This window comes from Aspergillus tanneri (genome assembly GCF_003426965.1).
Source record: "Aspergillus tanneri strain NIH1004 chromosome Unknown AapTan_7_pilon_pilon_pilon, whole genome shotgun sequence".
NCBI lineage: Eukaryota > Fungi > Ascomycota > Eurotiomycetes > Eurotiales > Aspergillaceae > Aspergillus > Aspergillus tanneri.
Genome location: NW_022984634.1, coordinates 1,066,572 through 1,080,529, shown reverse-complemented (window position 1 = coordinate 1,080,529; position 13,958 = coordinate 1,066,572). Strand labels below are relative to the sequence as shown.

At 43.6% G+C, this 13,958-nt stretch overlaps 6 protein-coding genes across 6 annotated transcripts; 3 read left to right on the top strand and 3 right to left on the bottom strand.

Annotated features, from left to right (window-relative positions):
• Positions 1 to 1,010: 1,010 nt before the first annotated feature.
• Positions 1,011 to 1,866, bottom strand: ATNIH1004_006954 (YccV family DNA-binding protein; the record flags this gene model as incomplete). Its single annotated transcript, XM_033571581.1, has 2 exons — positions 1,011 to 1,185; positions 1,235 to 1,866. 2 exons carry the CDS (start codon positions 1,864 to 1,866, stop codon positions 1,011 to 1,013), a joined length of 807 nt encoding a protein of 268 aa, XP_033424896.1.
• Positions 1,867 to 3,170: 1,304 nt separating this feature from the next.
• Positions 3,171 to 4,873, top strand: ATNIH1004_006953 (putative C2H2 finger domain protein; the record flags this gene model as incomplete). Its single annotated transcript, XM_033571580.1, has 2 exons — positions 3,171 to 3,283; positions 3,349 to 4,873. 2 exons carry the CDS (start codon positions 3,171 to 3,173, stop codon positions 4,871 to 4,873), a joined length of 1,638 nt encoding a protein of 545 aa, XP_033424895.1.
• A 160-nt stretch (positions 4,874 to 5,033) lies between these two features.
• ATNIH1004_006952 (putative R3H and G-patch domain protein) lies at positions 5,034 to 7,171 on the bottom strand (the record flags this gene model as incomplete). The annotated part of the gene is made up of 4 exons (XM_033571579.1): positions 5,034 to 5,487; positions 5,549 to 5,993; positions 6,200 to 6,515; positions 6,791 to 7,171. The coding sequence occupies 4 exons, from the start codon at positions 7,169 to 7,171 to the stop codon at positions 5,034 to 5,036; spliced, it is 1,596 nt and encodes a 531-aa protein (XP_033424894.1).
• Positions 7,172 to 9,612: 2,441 nt separating this feature from the next.
• ATG4 (cysteine protease ATG4) lies at positions 9,613 to 11,077 on the top strand (the record flags this gene model as incomplete). The annotated part of the gene is made up of 5 exons (XM_033571578.1): positions 9,613 to 9,772; positions 9,847 to 10,143; positions 10,197 to 10,365; positions 10,416 to 10,643; positions 10,717 to 11,077. 5 exons carry the CDS (start codon positions 9,613 to 9,615, stop codon positions 11,075 to 11,077), a joined length of 1,215 nt encoding a protein of 404 aa, XP_033424893.1.
• A 394-nt stretch (positions 11,078 to 11,471) lies between these two features.
• Positions 11,472 to 12,059, bottom strand: HTB1 (histone H2B family protein; the record flags this gene model as incomplete). Its single annotated transcript, XM_033571577.1, has 4 exons — positions 11,472 to 11,562; positions 11,613 to 11,700; positions 11,754 to 11,825; positions 11,885 to 12,059. 4 exons carry the CDS (start codon positions 12,057 to 12,059, stop codon positions 11,472 to 11,474), a joined length of 426 nt encoding a protein of 141 aa, XP_033424892.1.
• Positions 12,060 to 12,674: 615 nt separating this feature from the next.
• Positions 12,675 to 13,286, top strand: HTA1 (histone H2A; the record flags this gene model as incomplete). Its single annotated transcript, XM_033571576.1, has 4 exons — positions 12,675 to 12,727; positions 12,829 to 12,917; positions 12,973 to 13,176; positions 13,228 to 13,286. The coding sequence occupies 4 exons, from the start codon at positions 12,675 to 12,677 to the stop codon at positions 13,284 to 13,286; spliced, it is 405 nt and encodes a 134-aa protein (XP_033424891.1).
• Between the last annotated feature and the right edge of the window lie 672 nt (positions 13,287 to 13,958).

Below are 13,958 nucleotides of genomic sequence, written 5' to 3'. Positions count from 1 at the left end.
AATTACTAATTAGGTTTAAGATAGAGGCCTGGGATAACAACGAAGCTTAAAAGTCCTGCAAGATATTAAACTTAGGAAATCTGCAGTGGTAAACCACGCTTATACATATTAATAATCTATCTTTTTAATGTTTCTTCTTCAAGATTGGATAATTTTCGACTATTAGCAAGTTTTTCCTTGCGGGAAGTTATTCTATTAAGTTAATAGCAAAAAGTTCTTCTAGGCACTTCAAATGCCTTAGCACAGGCAGTTTTTGATTAAAATTGGCTATATTCCATGTGTTAATACCCATTTGCATCCTTTTATCTTTAGGAATGGCACTCATTTTGAAGTTTTTAATAATATCGATCAAATGACTAGAAAAATTGAGATGAAGTTTTTAAGAGAAGGGGGGGGAGGGGGGGTGAGAAAGCTGGCCATTCGGTGTCCTGGGCCATTCGGTGTCCGACTATATTAATCTCATGGCTTTACCTAACTATTAAACCGAACTAACGAGCTACACTAATATTAATAAGATTAACTGTTTCTGTTTTCCCCTTGAGCTAAACGTGCTACATATATCCCCTTATATAGAATTATTTGATTTAAATATTATTAATATAACTATCCCCCACGCTATCAATATTATTTAATACTATTATAGAATATTATTCACAGCCTATCTCCTCTAAGCTAATTCTAATGGCTATTCCTATTCTGGTTAGCTTAGTGGTTCACTTTCCTCTGACAATATTAAAATTTTTAGAGAAATTTCAGTGGGGGAAATTGCCTGGTTGTTAAATGAGATTTGTCCGCCGGTCCATCAGTTTTTCAAGAGATATATATATAGATAGATAGATAGACATAAATTCCCAGCCACCCTGACTATTATTCTAGGCCAATTCCTAACTATTCCCACCTTCTCCTACATCATATTCATATAGCAGGCACATGTAATTAAAATTACCTCAACAATACAACCCTGTAAAGTAGTATCATATAAACTTGAACCTAATAATCCAATATACCACTCAGTCATCTGGATACTCATCTCGTATATTGCTCACAAATCTCCGCGCCCCTGTATCCCATCGTCTGAAGTGCTTCCCCGCTGCAGAAGTAAGAGACACTGGAAGCTCCGAGATAGGTGGTGACATAGGATCAATATTTTCCTCAGCCACATACCGCACACTTCTATCTTCAACACTGAACAACCATTAGCACAGTCCACTTATACAGGCATAAATGAACGCACAGAACATGGTAGAAACTTTGGTGCCTGCCATGTTGCAACCGGTCGATGCCCATCTGCCTCACCCATTGGTCACCAGCATCACACTCTATGTCCCAACCTGTAATGACTGCTTTGTAATCATAGCGCCGATGTCGAAAGACTTGGCCTATTTGATACTTGATACTACCGTTGTGCAAGGCGCGTCTCTTAATCTGCTTTGGCATTTCATCCACAGCCCTCATGACGTGTAGACTTTCAAGAATGTGGTCATGTTCGCGCATACCAAGAAAGAGTGGCGCAACATATTCCTCAATAAGAAAGGCGTCAGATGGGAACTCTGTAGCAAACAGTTCCATCAGCCAAGGTAAATGGTGCCTAGACGCCGCCGGCTGAGAAGGGTCTGTAAGAAGCACTGCCGACCAAACAGCCGCGTACTTTGCGCTGTCAATGTCTACTAGGCCTAGGCGCACATCAGAGAAATGAGACATGCGCCGAACCGAATTTAAAATGTTGTTGCTGGACCGTAAAACGATTTCCGAAACCAATGACTCCTTTAGAAATGTTGACTGTTCATTAGTTGAGGCGCCCAAAAAATTCAGCTGACTTTGAAGTTCAGTGACTGGGGTCACTCTGTCCGAACGAAATGGGTCCATGTAAATGGGTTCGATCTCTCTTTGATCACGAAGTATATTACCATCAACATCGATGCCACGTGGGGGTTTAACTATGACATGAACGTGAAAAGGGAACCCACAGGGTCGGGCGTTCAGACCTAGCCTCTGAGCAACATAGCAGTATATAGCTGCTGATATCAGGGGAAGTGAGTTATGCTCCGAGTCATTCAGTGCAACTCCTAAAAAGTTGTGTTCCAAGGAATGATATTCACGCCCCGCTCCAATGCCCATCAAGTTATCTCCCCTCAGGCAAGAAGCAATAGCCATAGCCTTATGCCGTGGCGTGAATTGGTCAATATCAGGATACCGTGAGAAAACCGACATAGCAATCATATCCAGTCTGCTGCTTATCTGTATTAACACATTAGATCATCCTTTTTTACCTCACAAGCCCACCTACTTCTTCTACACCCCCATACCCACTCTCGGGAATGAAAAGGTCGAAGGCACCTAGTGCTCGCTCAAGAGGTACTGTCTCATCGGTTCTAAGCCTGTTCCATTCCTTCACCGCAATGCTCCGATGGATGCAGGCCAAGAGTGCTCGGGAATAATAGCTTCATGGCCGCAACAGAATGTCAAAAGCCGGACCCAGACAATGTTGTAATTGGAGTTAGAGGGAACAACAAACCTCCTCGCTAGATAATCATCTGTCTCTGTTGTTGATATATTTCGTAGGAGAGCATCTTTGGCGTCATAGCCAAGCTTAATTATTGACCGAAACTTTTCTATCCTGCCCGTCTGCTTTGCAAGAATACTGTCCAAGATTTGACAGGTGTATTGGTCGTTCATATGCCTTAAGATATAGAGTGCTTTCCAATTCACTGCAGAGGCTGGGCCCGAAAGCTTTGTGGCCAAATCATGCTTAGGGTCCCAGAATCTAAATTTAGATTGGCAATAGAACCGCCACAGCAAGGGTTCGTTTATAATGCATTTGAATTGGCGCGCAGTCTGTTCTAAAGCAGCGCAGGAGGAAGGATGGCAATAAAATAGGATATTATAGAGTATCTCTTCAGGAAGATTACCAATCGACAAAACCATTCCGATACAGTAAATCAACCAACAGGCACCAGCTGATAGAGGCAAATGGTAGTACCCCGCCTAGGGAGTTTGTGTGAGGTGTTCAACGCGTGAAATCTGAATATCACGGGAGTACTAATTTGGCCAAGCCAGGCAAGCAGCATATTTTCCGGCTGGACGTACCACGGCAGCTGCTTATACACAGTAACTTCTCCGTTCACTACTCTTAGCTGGGGAAGTCGTTAACCAAAATTATATCAATACACATGGGACAGTTCCACTCTACTGCAAGCCAGGAGGAGCATGGAAACACGGACGAGGGAACAAAGGCAGATTATTACAAACTCCTCCAGGTAGAACAGGATGCCACTGGAGATGAGTAAGTCCTCCTACCACTTGCAGTCCAACTTAACAAAGCTGATTACTCCCCTTTATTATCCCTAGAATCAAGAAGGCATATAGAAGAAGGGCCTTGGAGTTGCACCCTGATAGAAATTATGGCAATGTGGAGGCTGCTACAAAACTGTTTGCAGAAGTCCAATCTGCTTATGAGATCCTGTCAGACCCCCAAGAGCGTGCTTGGTATGACTCTCACCGCAATATGTTCATAGGGGGTGGGGGATGGGAAGAAGTGGACTATTCGTACAACACCCGCATGACAACTTCTAACGAGCTCTTCAAGTTGTTTTCGAGATTTAACCCTCGGATGGAATTCACTGACTCTTCAGACGGATTCTATGGTGGACTTCGAGAAGTTTTTGCTAGGCTTGCTTCGGAAGAAAGAACAGCCTGTCAATGGGACAAGATCGAACCCACAGATTATCCAACATTCGGCTTTCGTGATGATGACTTCGAAGAAGTGGTGCGACCGTTTTATGCTGCGTGGACTGCTTTTTCTACGAAGAAATCTTTTGCATGGAAAGATGTTTATCGGTATTCTGAAGCTCCAGATCGCCGCGTTCGTAGATTGATGGAGAAGGAAAACAAAGCACGCCGAGAAGAAGCAATCCGCGAGTTTAATGGGGCTGTTAGGTCGCTTGTGGCTTTTGCAAAAAAGCGTGACCGTCGATACAAGTCTAATATCCAAAGTGAGTTACAGCGACAACAAGTTCTACGCCAGTCGGCTGCAGCTCAAGCTGCACGATCGCGGGCATCGAATTTGGCAAATTTGCGCGACCACGTCGTACAGGACTGGGCTCAATCAGAGGACCTTCAAGAGGATGAATCTGATATATCTGCTAACGAAATGGAGCATTTTGTGTGCGTCGTGTGCAACAAGCAATTCAAAAGTCAGAATCAATTTGGCGCTCACGAACGTAGCAAGAAACATTTAAAGGCTATTAAGCAGCTTCGCTGGGAAATGAGGGCACAAGATAAACAGCTTCATCTGGAAGGAATTTACGATCACGAGAAAAGGTTTCATGCAAAGGGAGCAGCCCATACAAATCCAACATCCGCAATATCAACCAATGCTAGTCTATATGAACCTCAACCAGTCGATGAGCCACTGAGCAACAGTGCTAGTTCCAATATTGAAGACGGGCTAGAATCATCTTTTGGGAAACATATTGGCATTACTGAGTCACGGAACGAGTTCCATGGACATACATCTAGTTCTGGAGACTGTTTAAGTTCGGACAACACAAACTACACATCGCGGAAATCGGTCCAGAACAGGCTTCATGTTGAGCGTGAAAATGAATTAAATGGATCTATAAAAATATTACCCCAGATTTTTGAGGACATCGGGATTGAAGATTCGCCACAATCCAACCGGAGGACACCAGGCAAGGCTAAACAAAAACGGGCTAAAAAAGCCCAACGCCTGATGGATCAAACCCAAAGCATTAAATGTGCTACTTGCAATTCCGCTTTCCCATCTAAGACTCAACTCTTCTCGCACATTAGAGAATTAGATCATGCACAGCCTCTACCAATCACCCATGGACATAAGAGAAACAAACAGTAGACTAGACCATTCCGTTTAGTCTCCTCACCAACATTATACATGTGACCGGTTTACCTTTTTACTACCACCATTTGTACTAGGGATTTGTCTGAGTATGCCTGGAATAGAATATGTATTATAGGCTGATTGGGCTATACATAGGGTATGTGGAACTGTAAGCCTATCCCAGACCAGCCTTGGAGTTTTTGACCACATGCGGAACCGGCAGAAGTATCCCCTTGTTATTAGAAGCCCCAAGAGCAGTTCCAGTGCTCCATCCCATCTTTTCTAACATGGCTCTCCCCTTGTTTTCTACTCCAATTTCTGGTGCAGATGCTCCAACAATGTCACCATCCATGTATGAAACGGACCCATCGGGGTGGTGCCGGCTAACTCTAGATGGTTTGGTAATATTCTGTCCCCATGATTTTCTCGCTTTATGCTTGAGGTTCCTTGTAAAAATCTGGTTGACCTGGGAAATAGTACGATGCGTGTACTGAAGGGTACGCGAAGTCTTGTGCAGGATAGGGAATCGTGAATTCCCTTTCCCTCGAGATTGCGAATTCAGTGACAGGGAATGTGCTAGTTCATGCACGAGTTTCCTGCGTTGCTTTGTCATGGGAGGGAGAGGTAAACTAGAACTCGTTTTCCGTAAGAAGCCATACGGACGAATGGGTACTGTTAGGTTTCTCATACCTAATCTTTGACGACTGTAGAAAAAGACATATCTCTTCCTTTAAATCGTCTAAGGCCATACCATTTGAATATTTAGCTTTCAGATCAACGCCGCCCAAGGGCCTGCCTAGCTGGCCTCTGGAACGAAGATCTTCCCTCTTCTTTTTTTTTGCTTTCTTCTTTTCTCGGTCATTCTGCCACGCTATTGTTAATTCCCTTCCAAGCTCGCTGTCAGAAAACTCCGGTGGTAGAGACCGCCGCTTGCCCTTCCACTTCTTTCGGGGGCTAGGCTTATCGACATCCATAATACCAAGGTCATAAAATGTATCCCAATCGAGTGCATCAGCGAATGCAGTTGCTGAGGCGAACATACTATATTCTGGCTTGTAATTATTGCGCGAAATAAAATACCCTTTTCCTTCTTGGGACGGGTTTTCTATGCCGTCTAGTTCGCTGCTAGAGCTCACTTCACACTCGATATCAGATGTGTGGCTCGACAAGCTTTTATCATCACAATTTGGCGGGCTTGTCCTTGGTAGTCTGCTATCTGGGGTTGTTGCTTGTGAAACTAAGAGTATATCAATATATGGCAGGGAGAGAGATATTCGTGGGAGGGGGAGGGGAGGAGAATTGTCTTTTTGTCTTTAAAAAGGGTTTGGTCGCATAACTCACTTTCCTCGAATCGCCGCACATAACTGCTTCCTGGATGGTATATTTCGCGTTTCCCATGGCCAGCTACCACATCGTGTTCGCCAGACACCGGGTACTGCCCCCCGGGTTTGGGGTCGTATGCTTTCGTGGGTAGACTCTGTATTGAACCATATGCACGGTTGAGGTCACAGTAATCACTGTCGATATTTGCTATGTAATCGGCAAGGACATCAATCTCCTCATATAAGAGGTTTTCCGCATGGTCATCCTCAGCATCTCGGTTTCCTCGTGTCTCATTTTGTTTGCCACCTAGGGTCTGTCTTTTTAAGCTACTATCCTGGCGCGCCCGGATGTCTTCTGGAATAGCGGATATGTTGGTAGAGAGTGTAGGCGGGAAAGGATTATGAGGTACTTCGCATTTATCTTGGCCACTTTGGGGCATACCACTGGCATTTATTTGTTCCCCTGAATGGTCAATCAGGGAGGGTCTATCATGTTGGTTAAATTTATGCCTGCCACTAAACACTACCTCATCCTCGCTATACTCGTCTGAGTCGGCAAAGTGCAGTTTGATTACTGGATCCGGGATTCCAGTATGCGGCCTGTCCTCACCTGAGGAGTCGAGGAGAACTGCACGCTAATATCTGCTGCTTCACGTTCCATTCTGTCTGGCGTGTTGGTTTTAGCTGTTTCGGCAGTGAATGCCGATTCATCATGTATTATATCCACCGCTGGGGTACCTAGTCTGTACTCGTGCTCGGGCTGCAATTCCCCTCCGCTCACGAACTGAACTGCTTGATGGCGAAAAAGGGTTCCAGGCCGCCATAAGTTACGTCCTTCTGTGTTCCGTGCCTCTTGCTGCAAGGTGAGGTGGGCTTGACAGGGCGAGTTGGTGGACTGAAGGTAATGATTCTCACTGCATCGAACAGGCTCTGGTGGGGTTGCATGTTTGTGTCTCTTGCGGCGAGCCTTCCCTTTGCTCGAACGAGCCATGGCGATGGATAAAATTAGGATTCTGTAATTTTAGCCTCTACCAAGTGTGGATGGATAGGTTTAGTGAACATTAATTATGGTGTGCTTACCCACGTATTTGATAGCATCTAAAACTAACCATTGAAACAGGCTTTTCCTCTCGCTTAGGTAATATATGAACGTAATCGGCCACCGAGCTGCGCGCCTCTGTATTGTATATAAAATAGTACTTTTTATGACCTTAATATTTTAACAACATAGAGATAATAAAAATAGAAGTATTCCTCAATATGTAAATATTTCAGAATGCTTATGTAATTTAATTGGAATTTTTAAGATTTTTATTAGCTTATAATACAAGATTATTTAAACACCACTATATGTAAATGTATTCTTTGAAATATAATAACTAGAAATCCTATAAGGATCTAGGTTTAGTATTTATATATGTGCTATTGTACTATTATGTACGACAGACTTTAGGCCCTCTTGACTTGTTGTTGTTAAGATATTAAGCGTATAAAAAGTGCTACTATATATGAAATACAGAGTCGCGTAGTTAATGTATTGTAATCACAGCTAATTTAGTGTGACCGCGGAGACGGTAGATAAGTGAATTGGGAGCCAGACTTGGTATCACCAAGCCTAGTTAACCTTTTTGCAGTGGCGTGGCAATTGGGTGTACCCTGTAACCTAGTCTTACCATTTTCGGACTAAGGAGATTACAGTATTCCACACCCAGCCGTAGATACTGAAAATTCACACCTCTTCCACCAAAATATTTAAATTAATGGTCCACAATATCTTATTTTTTATTGTTTCTATATAAAGTACCTTTATCTAAAAAATCTCGATTGCAAATAGCTATTGTTACATGCAAAAAGAAATTAGGTAAATTAAAATTACAAGCTGTTCAGATATTTGGTATATATCTAGCCAGGCTTGGCAATGATTAATCCGAATATTATCGATTTGATTACAGTGATTTTGGGTAAGATTTGTATTTTAACCTTACCCTATGCTTAAATACAATAAAAGTTTTATATACTATAAATAACTATAAGAATCACATATTTTATAAGTATTATAAAAAATACTAAGAATTGGCTGAGTAATAAAGGATCAACCCTTGGGATAATTATCCTGGATAATGTGATGGGTTGGTTGTCTCTGCGCTAGTAGAGATAAAACCACTCGACCATAAAATGGTACAAGACGACTGATCTCCGATCAGTCGCATCTAGCGCCCTATATAGGAGCGAAGGCCGTGTCTGAGCAATACATTGAGTTCAACCTATAACAAGGTGGTCCGCTTCTAGGTGTTCGATCTTACATAATGATAATATCTAGAATTTTAATAAAATTAACTTTACTGTCGGACTTCTATACAGCTTTTTATGTTTATTATTATAGCTAAAGTATAATAAAAGATTAACTTGAATTCTTTATCCTAAGAATTATATCTTGGTGTGGCACTTAGTCATACCTATATAGGTACATAGTTATTACATACCTACTCTATACCGCCTCCATACTTAACTACCTCTGGCCTGCATAATAGGTAAAATTCCGAAATCCAATGTGGATAAGCCATTTTCATTAACTTTTGATGTGGACTGTATTTTACATTATATAGTATTAAACTACAAACTACTACAGGCAAGTAAATAATCATATAGGAAAGTGTAATTTAAGTACAGACCACTGGCCATGTGACTATTACAAATGGCTGTGCACAGTCATTTCAAAATTTTACCAATACGCAGGCTCTGGGGAGGTGGTACTACGTCGTGCCGGGGGGTATCTATAAACCTGTATGACTGTGAAATATGTACAGTTACCCAACCTTGTTTTCTTATCACAGCAGGCGGTGGCCTCCTTCACCCCACTCGGACACTGTACCAGAGTATGTGACTCCAGGAATCCCTTAACCATAGCTAGAACTATTGTTATCTTTACTGCTGTTTCTAGTGTTTTTTTTATGTTTTTATTTTTTTTTAAAAAAGCAAGACCTAATAGGCCAGTTTATAAGTTTGTAGATATTTTTAGAGCTGCTGATTATGGCTATTTATGCTGTAGATTAATGACGTCTGCGGCATGTCGCTTAGATCTCTTTGCATCTTACCTCGTGACGATTCAGAACCTGCCTCCATTGCAGAGCATTGGGAGCGAATGCTTTCCATGTATACGTTTCTGTCAGTTACCTACTCTCTGCGTCCGTGGTGTTCCCCTCCATCATCCCAATATTTCCTTCAATACTTCGTGCGAATTTTGCCTCCCCGCTCGGTTCGCTCGGTTATGTGTGTGTATATATATATATATATACACACACTACATTGATTTAGTTTCCTATCTAGTCTAAACCCCCGGCTGTGGCGTATCGGTTCGCAACGAACGAGAGAATCACCAAACATAGCTGGGAATACCGACCAACGAGGCAAGGCCGCCTGGCTGCCACTGTCATGAATATGAATAGCGTGGATATAGGACGGTGTGGGAAACGCATTGTCCAGTACCTATGGGACCCCGAACCCAGAAACGACGAGCCAGATGCCGCACTATGGTGCCTGGGGATAAGATACCCATCTCATCAGCAGGGTGTTGCATCACAAGAGATATACAGTAAGCCCGGAATATATTCCTGTATATAAATGAAAGCAGGGCGCTATAATACGAAACTGACGTGAACCGAGTAGATAATGATAGCTTCGTCAAGGCCAAGTCTCCACCGCAAGAAACAACTGTCCACGGCTGGCCAGAAGAATTTCTGATAGACTTTGAGTCGAAGATTTGGATGACCTATAGATCGAATCTTACTCCAATACCAAAACTCACCAGCAGTGATGCAGATCTCTCAATGTCCCTAAGTGTACGCCTGAGAAGCCAACTCATGGATTCACAGGGTTTCACCTCTGATACGGGATGGGGCTGTATGATCAGATCCGGCCAGAGCCTCTTGGCTAATGCTCTGTCAATCTTGATATTGGGCCGTGGTATGAGACGATAAGCAATATTTCAGTAGCCGCATAATACTAATCAGTGGTAGATTGGCGTCGTGGTCGCAATGCTAACGAAGAGGCCCAACTCTTATATCTATTTGCTGACCATCCAGATGCCCCATTATCAATACACCGTTTTGTCAAATATGGGTCAGAGTCATGTGGCAAATACCCCGGCGAATGGTTTGGGCCTTCCGCGACCGCGAGATGTATAGAGTATGTCTACCCAAAAGTAAACATGTCCGGAATTCTCATCAGCGAAACAGGGCATTGCTACCTCAGTGCGAGGGTCCAATAACGAAGGTCTATGTCACAAACGAAAACCCAGACATTCATGAAGAAAGTTTTTTAAAAGTGGCCCGTGATGATTCTGGAGTCCTTCGGCCCACATTGATTCTCATAGGAACCAGACTGGGAATCGACCACATTACTCCGGTGTACTGGGGTGCCCTTAAAGCTGCATTACACTTTCCCCAGTCAGTAGGAATCGCAGGGTATGTCCCAACTAGCCACTACTTGTTCCAGGACGGGTGGGCTAAGCGCTGATGCTCTGTATATTTTTTCTAGCGGACGCCCGGCCGCCTCGCATTACTTCATCGGGACCCAGGGTTCGTATTTCTTCTACCTTGATCCTCACAATACGCGCCCTGCAATACCGTTCCGAGAACCTGGTGTGCCCTATTCCGAGGAGGAAATCGATACATATCACACCCGCCGACTGCGGCGAATCCATATCAAAGATATGGACCCAAGCATGCTCATAGGCTTCCTTATTAAGGATGAAAATGATTGGTTGGATTGGAAGGCTCGAGTAGCGGCTGTTCATGGCACACCTATTATCCATGTTCTTACCGAAGGGGGAACTGGCTATTGCCAAGGAAGGGTGGAAGCCCTCGACGAAGTCGAGTCGCTAGATGATGGCGAATAGAGATACTAGGAACAAGTACAGCAAAGGCCTTAATTTCAGTAGCTACTGGATAGCAGCCGATCGCCAACCTTTCCTTCTGCGAGGAAGAACTGAAAAGAAAGCTAGTCTCGAACTGATTTCGTATTCTCGACGAGGATAGTAAATGTTCCATCAACCTCCGAGAACCGTGTTATGTTACACCGCATTCACGTCCTTAATAACCATAAAATCGGTCAGAAGGGGGAAGGAAAAAAAAAACAAAACAAAACAAAAATAAAAGCCATCCCATGACACATTAAGAGAAATCCCGCGAACACCCTGAAACCCACCACCTCAAAAACCATGATTGATGCGAGGCAGTTTAAAAAAGACAATCCTGCAAAATTAAACTAAGAAACAAAACGAAAAAAGAAGCCTATTTGGCAGAAGAGGAGTACTTCGTCACAGCCTTAGTGCCTTCCGAAACGGCATGCTTGGCCAATTCACCGGGCAGAATGAGCCTGACACTGCGAATACTTAGTAGGGGTCAAACTAATTCTCGAAAAAATAGACATACGAAGTCTGGATCTCCCTTGACGAGATGGTGGATTTCTTGTTGTATGCAGCGAGCTTCGAGGCCTCAGTAGCAACGCGCTCGAAAATATCTAGATTAGTTAGAAAATCCATTCAAAACCAGGTATAATTAGCGCAAACAAACCGTTGACGAAGGAGTTCAAAATAGACATCGCGCGAGTCGAGATACCGGTGTCAGGGTGGACCTGTTTGAGAACTGCTCTGTGTTAGTGACATCAAAATCCAGATGTTTAAGAAATTTTGACTAGCACATACCTTTGTAGATATAGGATGAGTAAGTCTCCTTCCTAGTCTTTCCACGCTTCTTCTTTTCGCCAGAAGCAGCAGCAGCAGTTTTCTTGCCGGCCTCCTTCTTCTCGGCCGGGGCTTTGCCACCTGCTGGGGCTTTGCCACCAGTGCTAGGCTTCTTCTCAGCTGCTTTGGGAGGCATTTTGCAGGTACAGCGGATTTAAGAAAAATGAAGGTTGAGTAAATAATTTGGATAAGTAGCGTGGACGGTTGATGTAGAATGAAGACGGAGTGAGGAAGATAGAAATGAGGGAGACGCGGTGACGAGGGAGGCGCGCTACTTATACAGGTCTGTGAAAGCCCAGTTGATCCTGTGGTGTGCAAAAGAAGCGGAATTTCAATACAGTCACGATGCTGTATGATCTGTATGATTAAATGAGGGGAAACGCGTCAGGGGCCACATAAAACTGACAAAAATCACGCTAGGTTTACTGTATTGAAATGACACTAGTAATAAATGAAACGTAGCTCAAAATGGAACCCCAAGATAGCATCCACAACTGGAAAGACCGCCAACCTTATAGGCGCGGGAAGTTGATCTACATGATGATTGGCTAGCCCCGCTAAGCGAGAGGGTGATCTTACGGGCGTCTAGGCAGCCCGACGTCACCCTCACCGCGTTGTTATAAATGTCCTTCGCCTCCTCGCGCTGGCCAGGTATTTTTTGATACCTTATTCCAACCATTACTACCCTCCGTCCCTTCACGAACTACACGCCTTTGAAAACAGGTTTCCGTTGACTCAGCAACTTGTCATAATGACTGGAGGCAAATCTGGAGGCAAGGCCAGCGGCAGCAAGAACGCCCAATCGTACGCAAGCCCACTAATACGTCTTTTTTTATTTTTTTATTTTTGTTTTTTTAAAAATAAAAACAAAAATATTAGCTTGTTGCTAATTGCATTTGTTTTAGTCGTTCGTCCAAGGCTGGACTCGCGTTCCCTGTTGGACGTGTTCACCGTTTGCTCCGCAAGGGTAACTATGCCCAGCGTGTTGGTGCTGGTAAGTTGCTTGAAATGTTAGCATTTCGACTAGTTTTTGAAGCTGAGTTTCCTAGGTGCCCCCGTCTATCTTGCGGCGGTGCTTGAATACCTGGCTGCTGAAATTCTCGAACTTGCTGGAAATGCTGCTCGTGACAACAAGAAGACCCGTATCATTCCTCGTCACTTGCAGCTTGCCATTCGTAATGATGAGGAGTTGAACAAGCTCCTCGGTCATGTTACCATCGCACAGGGTGGTGTTCTTCCCAATATCCACCAAAGTATGTTCCCTTTCGTGTGCCTTTTTGGCTTCAATGACTAATTCCACATAGACCTTCTTCCCAAGAAGACCCCTAAGGCCGGGAAGGGTGGAGCTAGCCAGGAGCTCTAGATTGGTCAGGTTTGTTTTTTTTAATGTCTGGGATTTGTCATTCGGCGTGATTCGGTTTTTATTGACGTGATAATGGGGTTCTGGACTGGGCACCTTTATGGCTCTGCGTTTCTGTTCTAATTTTATGGTTGTACATTATGTCCACGGACATGGAATGATATCGGCATTTCTCAATGATGCCTTAAACCACCTACGGCTTTGTTTTTTTCAATGTTATTGAAAGCTCGAGTTTTGTATTTCTATGTATATTGTCTGCTGTTTCTCCAGGATACAGTATTGGCTACATCGACGAGCCATGTTGCTCAGGAGAGTGACGGTTTTATATTGGCATGGCGACAGTGATGGAACTCGGATTTACTATTAATGGCAACTAATCCTCGTGCCGGCAGCACTTCTGACGTTAATTCAATGGCTCTCAGAACTGTCTGATATGTACATTAGTTGCAAACTTCGTAGAGTATATAAGATTGACGTACAGGGTAGTACACGGGCAGGGAGATTCCGCTCATATTTATTTCCTGTAAAAACTCAGCAATTTGTCTCGAGAAGTAGCATATACACGACAAACACATACCGCCTGGGGCAGTTGGGGCTCTGTAAGGATCGGGATGTTTCCAGGTCTCAAGTAACTTTTCTGTTTCGCGTAATATCACCTATTAAGATCCCTATAAG